At 44.9% G+C, this 7,338-nt stretch overlaps 1 protein-coding gene across 2 annotated transcripts; it reads right to left on the bottom strand.

Moving 5' to 3' along the window:
- Positions 1 to 95: 95 nt before the first annotated feature.
- On the bottom strand, positions 96 to 6,159 carry MRPL19 (mitochondrial ribosomal protein L19). 2 transcript variants are annotated; one of them, XM_075497809.1, is made up of 6 exons: positions 6,045 to 6,159; positions 5,689 to 5,800; positions 3,835 to 3,953; positions 3,152 to 3,286; positions 1,245 to 1,426; positions 96 to 460 (listed from the first exon to the last, which is right to left on the bottom strand). In XM_075497809.1, exons 1-6 carry the CDS (start codon positions 6,130 to 6,132, stop codon positions 245 to 247), a joined length of 852 nt encoding a protein of 283 aa, XP_075353924.1. In that variant the 5' UTR covers positions 6,133 to 6,159; the 3' UTR covers positions 96 to 244. The 2 variants fall into 2 exon arrangements, with proteins under 2 accessions (XP_075353924.1, XP_075353923.1); XM_075497808.1 differs by having other exon boundaries at positions 6,036 to 6,157.
- Positions 6,160 to 7,338: the final 1,179 nt, after the last annotated feature.

Here is a 7,338-nt window from a genome sequence, read left to right as displayed (position 1 = left end):
CTCATTTCTGGAGAAGGGGTGAATATAGCGTTACACTCCTCAGAAAAAGGAGTGGCTGTTTTCAGGAACAGAAAGGTAGTGTTCAACCACAACAGTTTGTACACTTTGAAATTTTCTGGAAAAGTTAACTTTATTTTGTATTTTGCCTATGTATAGTTACAAAACTTGACAAGTGGTAATCCACACAGTAAATTCAAAGTAAATATTAATTTTCTCAGTAATTCCTAGACTGCGAAAACCATTATTATTTTTTAAGCTCTTCATTCACTTCTTTCCAAATTTTCTCCTCTATTTTTGAAGTATCATATTCTCGCAGCATATCAAACTCTAGCCATGGCTGGCTCCACTTCTGTGCTGCTTTCATTTTTGTTTCAGGTAGCTCAAACTTTATTCCTTTTATATTGTATTTTGGCCTTTCCCACCGTTTTGACCATGGTTTAGGTTTCATTCGTACCTGCAGCTGGGGTGAAAGATTAAAAAAAATTAAATCAAAAGGTATTAAGTAATCAGAATTTTGATTGTGAGCTTAGCAAAAGGTGAGACAACTGCTGCTCTAACAGAAGGAAAGTAAGAGAAAACAGAGCAATTTGTCAGTATGTGAAGGAACTACTACTCTACACTATTAGGAGAAAAGGAATTCTTTGCGTCTACAGGACTGTTGTCATAGTATCTTGTAACATTTTTAATTAACAGTCTTGATTTATTACACAATCCTTAAATTGACACAAAGTGAAGTTAACTCATGTTTTGTAGTTGTACTCCTTATTAAGGAAAAGTAGCATGATGGGGAAAGGGAGGAACAACCACTGTGAGTTACTGAGTTTCTAGACAACACTCTGACAGGGTCTGCTGGTTTCTGGATCTTCTCCGAGACGCGGATTTTAGCTGACTCTTCCAGTCTTACCTTCTTTCCTGACTCCTACCACTCCCAACTCAGTTAACAACATTACCAATAACATTTCTGTAAGAAAAGCTTTCCTCTCTGCACAGTGTTATATAGAGGCATGTGGGGGCTGCTACTCCTTGTATGTCTTCAAAATTAACTACTGAGGATGGTAGCTACTTACATTCTCAACATTCTTTCACTATAGCAATGGCATAAAGACTTGCCTTATTTTGTATACTTTTGTCACGCTGGTAACTAATGCAATGGAGAGGTGTTTAACGGCCTTCCAGGATATCAGTCAGATAGAAAAGTTACCTAAATTATCTTCCACTTTCCCTCTGAAACATGTGGTTCCTACCTTGTTTACAGGAATTTCTTCATGGTCTAAACGAGACACAGGTTTCATATTCATATCAAAAGTACTATATTCAGGGAGGGCATCTCGCAGGTACATCAGGTTGTCATCCAGCCTCTTTTCTAGCTTCAGAACCTCGATTGCCTGGATTCGAGGACTGTATAGTTCATAACATATTTCAACACCTTTGAGAGAGAAAGTCTGGTTTAATGAACCAAATTAATTAGAAATACTAACACCAAATTAGTATTCAGTGTTATACATTCCTGTGTTATTCAAGAACTGCTTTTTACTTACCAGAGAACTACACTATACAGTGCTGTGTGCATGTGTATGTACGTGTGCATTTGTGTCTGCACAGGCAAATGTAACTTTCTTTTGTAAGTCAAGTCTTTGATAACAGAATGGCTTAAGAGACATTGAATGGCTATCTTGTTGTATGTATAGTGTATATAGAGACACCCACCCATTTTGTGTTTGCTTTCAGAACATCAGTATTTGCATCTCCCCCCATTCTGTCATAAAACAGAATCTATTATAATAGATTCTTCCTATTCTTTATCTCTTTCATTCTTTATCAATGATCTGGATGAGGGGATTGAGTGCACCCTCAGTAAGTTTGCAGATTACACCAAATGGGGTAGGAGTGTTGATCTGCTTGAGGGGAGGAAGGCTCTGCAGAGGGACCTGGACAGGCTGGATCGATGGGCTGGGGCCAATTGTATGAGGTTCAACAAGGCCAAGTGCAAGGTCCTGCACTTGGGCCACAGCAACCCCATGCAACGCTACAGGCTTGGGGAAGAGTGGCTGGAAAGCTGCCAGGCAGAAAAGGACCTGGGGGTGTTGGTCGACAGCCGCCTGAATATGAGCCAGCAGTGTGCCCAGGTGGCCAAGAAAGCCAATGGCATCCTGGCTTCTATCAAAAATAGTATGGCCAGCAGGACTAGGGAAGTGATTGTCCCCCTGTACTTGGCACTGGTGAGGCCGCACCTCGAATACTGTGTTCAGTTTTGGGCCCCCCACTACAAGAGAGACATTGAGGTGCTGGAGCGTGTCCAGAGAAGGGCAATGAAGCTGGTGAAGGGTCTGGAGCACAAGGCTGATGAGGAGCGGCTGAGGGAGCTGGGGTTGTTTAGCCTGGAGAAAAGGAGGCTGAGGGGAGACCTTATCGCTCCCTACAACTACCTGAAAGGAGGTTGTAGAGAGGTGGGGGTCGGTCTCTTCTCCCAGGTAACAAGTGATAGGACAAGAGGAAACGGCCTCAAGTTGGCCTCAAATGGCCTCAAATGCACCAGGGGAGGTTTAGACTGGATATTGGGAAATTTTACTTCACCGAAAGGGTTATCAAGCATTGGAACAGGCTGCCCAGAGAGGTGGTGGAGTCACCATCCTTGGAGGAGTTCAAAAAACTTGTAGATATGGCACTTTAGGACATGGTTTAGTAGGCATGGAGGTGCTGGTTGGACCAGATGATCCGAGAGGTCTTTTCCAACCTTAATGATTCTATAAAACTCTGCTAATCTGTTGCTTGTTAAACAGTTCATGCAAATACACAGTGCTCAAACTGGGCTAGTATTTACATGGCTAGCAGTAGACTGCCCAGGGTCAAATATAAGCACAGCCATAGCGGATCACATTCAGTCTCCTCAGAATACAGATCTAAAAATCACTAAGTATATAGACAAAAAATTACTAAGCAGTTCCATGCCTTCAAATATATAGCGTGTCAACATCTCTGTGTATACAGTTTTAAACTTGCAGTATCCCCTAGTAGGCAGACTCACGATTTCACTTTAATCTGTTGTCATCCTCTCTGCAGATGAAATTTCTACACCAGATATCCCTTCACGTACAACTTCAACATTTTTTGCTTACCAGCTCCAGCATAATTACCACAGTTAAAAACCCACCTTGGTCTTCTATAACGTTCCGAAGGACAAAGGTAGCGCCAAGTCCTTTCCCTCCTCTTTGAATGCAGATGCCTACAAACCGGTTAACCTTATCATTGGCATATGGATCTGCAGTGGTAACGGCGAGTACACTGCCTGCCAAAAAAAAAAAACAACCCAGACTGTTGGAGTAAACACATACCAAAATGTGGGGAAAGAGTCACAGAGTGCACATATTTAGGTGCATTTTGAAAATGCTTTATTTTGCACTAAAAACTGCCAGAAACAGAATAAACTTCTAACATACCCTGAATTAATTTATGTTAAAGTGATTCTGCAGGTTAACTATGAAGCTTCTTCAACTTTAGACCTTCACCTTTATTTTTTACTCTTCACCATGGAAATTGAATAAAATAATATAATGTATTTTCCTTTCTTGAGCTTTACTGGTAAACCATATGCTAAAGGGCCAGGATTTAAAAAAAACCCCCAACACACAGCAAACATTAGTATTACATTTTTAATGGAAACTGGATATAAATATGAAATTAAAAGATGAAGTAGTAAGCATAGAAACACAGACTAGTTCATCTGACACACCTGATACTGTGATGGTCTGTGATATTCTACAACATCCGACCACGCTTTTTACTACCCCACCCAATGAACAATATTGACAAAATTATGAAAGTTCTGTTACTGACCAACATAGAACTCTGGGATGTTGAAGACTTTTCGTCTCTGTATCATATCCTTCCTTTCTATATAGAATTTAAGAGGATCTGTTCTCCCTCTCGGAGGTATAAATTCAGGGCTCAAGAACCTATAAGAAATTCCAAACTTTTGTAAGCATCAAACAAAAGTTTTTTGCATAAAAAGTACTAGAGAAATCCAAGTATTTGGCCTAAAAAGTAAAAATTACCACCTGTTAATCACCAATACCAGTTGCCTTTTCAGAGATATGAACTGCAGTTCATGAAGTTACAAATTTTTTTTTGTTATCCAAAAGATTTTTTGTGGGGCTTTTTTGTTGTTGGGTTTTTTTTTTGTTTTGTTCTTTTAAACGGATGTTTTTCAAAACCAACAATAAATGTTGGTCTCAGAGGAGCTGACTGAAAGAGGACAGTTCAGTTACTGCTGCCACAGCTTAGGAACAGGTTATTTCATGGTTTACTTGTCATCCATGTGACAGAACATTTAATGTTTGATGACTTTATAGTAACAGATACGGAACAATCTATTACCAGTTTTTACAAACAGCCAAACAGAGCCTATAGGAGACACCACATAAACGTCCTTTTGTGTTAGAGCAGCTTAAAGGGACTCTTAAAACTATTTTCTGCTCCAATAAATTAAACCATGGCAAGGAATTTCCTCATGCTCTCAAACTCAATTGTCTGACTGCTCAGTCTAAGGCACACTTCCTGATACGGTATTGGCCTGCGCCGAGGACCATTTCCAAGAGACCATTTGGATGTGGTCGCTCTGGTTTGGAGGGTAAGACTGCTTGGCCTCAGAGCTAGAGGATGAAGCTGGACACGTTTAATTCACTAGAACAGACGTTATCTTAAAGTCCTGGATCTGGCCAGGAGAGAAGTGCCCAACACAGAAAAGGATAACAAATGCAAACCTGCCTCACAAACCTTACGGGGGCTGCCGGGGGATCACAGGGCAACGCATGTGGCAGCACAGAGGTTCTGGCTGGTGCTGCTGCCTACGGGCAGCCACACAGACAATAAACAACATCAAGCCCTCTCATGATCTTCAAAGCTGCACAGTCTCAGGAGAATAAAACATCATTTAAATGTAGCTCCCTGTTCTGCCCAGCTGCCGCATCACACCCTGCATTTCTTAGAAGAGCCATGTAGACTCTTCACTTCTTAAAGATATTTCCATTAACAGATCTGAAGATGGAGTGGAAATTTTTACAATCTGATTTTTAATACCTTCCCCACTCCTTAGGCTGCCTACATGCTACAGGTTTGTTTTTTTTTGGGGGGGGAGATGAACAATACAGTACTGTCACTCTCCTTCCAGACACAGCACTGCAGTTTTAACCACTGTGCCATTTAAAGCAATGCAAACGGGCGGAGGTGACAACAAAAGTACTCAGAACAAGAGACGTTTCATGAAGGTTACCACTGCTGACATCAGCTCCATTTCACAAACAGTAACGTATGCGCTCAGAGTAGATCTCAAGGTCCAAGGCAAAAGCAGACACAGGACCCATGTCCCTGTCACCTTGTGGCATACTGAAGAGATGCATGCCTTTAACAGAGAGAACCTCACACATTAACCACATAAAACCCACATTAACACATTAACCCCATAATTTGCAAAAGCGTTTACTGCTATACATTTTTTTCATGTTTCACTGCTTTCAGGAACTCCAGAACACAGTATTTTAAGGTGTTTTAAACATATTTCAACATAAATGGTCTTTGCTAGAACTTTTTGTGTAATAATGCCTTGGAGCTTTAAGGAAGTGCTCACACTATTACCAGCCTGACAGCAGACATGAACACAAGCCCACTGTGACAAGCACCAGGACACCCTACCTCCTCTCCTCTCTCTGCTTCTGCTTGTCAATAATGACGGGCTTTGGAGGTGGCTGAAATTTTGCTGGCTTTCCATCGCTGTTAATTCGATACCCCGAGGAAGAAAACCACCCTGCAAAAATAAAATAGTTTTAAAACCCCCGTGTTTTCAAGTTGAACAGTCCCCAACAGTTGCGCAGTTCGAGATCCCACTCCCGCAAAGCAGGCCCGGGCAGCCCCACCGAGCACACCCCACCCGACCCCGCTCTCTGGGCAAACGCGCCGGGGCGCGCTGAAGGACAGGGAGAGGCCGCGGGCAGCCGCGGAGGAAGAGGGCACCAGGCAGGCGGGGGATAAGGGGCACGGACGGTCCTCACTGCCGGGCAGAGCGGGCCGGGCGGCGGCGAGGCCCACCGCCCCCGCCGCGGCACTTCGCGGCAACAGCCTCCCCCAGGCGGCTGCCATGGCGACTACGGCCGCTTCCGGCCTGCCGGCGCATGCGCGCAGCGCCGCTATGGCGAGCGCCGCGGGCCAAACTAGCCCGAAGCGCGAAGCGGAGCTGTGGCTGGCGGGGCTGCTCGCCCGTGCCCGCAGGGAGGAGCAGGGCCCGCGGCTGGGCCCGCCTCGGGCCCTGTGGGGCTTTCCCACGCCAGAGCCCGGCTGCGGGGCGGCCCCGTTCATACCTGAGGAAAGGGCCCTGGCCTGCCCTGCTGGAGGGCCCGTGGCTGGTCCCTGCCGCAGGGATGGGCCCTGCCCCAAGTGGGACCCCAAAAGGCATAAGGCTGCCGGGGCCGCCTCCTCCCAGGGCGGCGGGTGGCAGCCGGGGTAGTCGGCTGGTGCTGGAGGCAGGTGTCCCTTCAGGGGCGGGAGGAAACCAAGTAGCTCCTTTCAACCCGTCCCTCAAGGTGGTTTCGGGTGGGGGAGAAGGAGGACCAGAGGAGGACCAGAGGGCACCCCCGGCCCCAAAGCAGACATGGAAGGGGAGAGGGGCCAGGTGCTGTGGCATTGGGTTGCAAGGCGAGAGCTTCCAGTGCGTCGCTGGGCTCATCAGCAGTGGTGGGAATACGGTGCAGGCACACTCGTAGCAGCTCCTTGGGACGTGGGGAGGATCCACCACAGTTTATTAACGCTGGCTGTGCTGCACAAAGGTGGTTATATGGTTTCCAGAAACATGCTCCTGTGTTCTATCATGAAACATGTGTTTTCATGATAGAAAGCCTCCACTAATAAATTTTTCTGGACCATTGTTAGCTCTGTCCATAATTCAGCTAACCTGCAGTCCCACTGATTTCAGCATGGTTAGTTTAGAAATGATTATATACATTGGTATTATTGAACTACTTTTAATATGTTTGTTTCAGTCAGTTTTCCTCAGGTGTCAGTCTGGATTCAATTAGCAGCTACACAGGCAGGAGAGAGGCAAAGTTTAAATGCAGAGTGTGGACCCATTAAATAACAACCCACTGTTTAAACTTCGCAGAGGTTCACTTCAAAATATGCCTGACCTCATCAACTAATTAGATCTATCATGTTGCCTGTGAGGTTCCCCCAGCCCCTTTTATGGGTGGCAGCTGACTTTGTAGCCTGCCTGAGCCCCCACATTAACAAGAGTTATTTTCTAGTTTGTGATCAGCTGTTTCGTTTTGTAACTGTTGTTTAGAAGATGGTAGG

This window comes from Mycteria americana, chromosome 3 (assembly GCF_035582795.1).
Source record: "Mycteria americana isolate JAX WOST 10 ecotype Jacksonville Zoo and Gardens chromosome 3, USCA_MyAme_1.0, whole genome shotgun sequence".
Taxonomy (NCBI): domain Eukaryota; kingdom Metazoa; phylum Chordata; class Aves; order Ciconiiformes; family Ciconiidae; genus Mycteria; species Mycteria americana.
The sequence above is the reverse complement of the archived record's forward strand: the minus strand, read 5'-3'. Positions and strand labels throughout refer to the sequence as shown.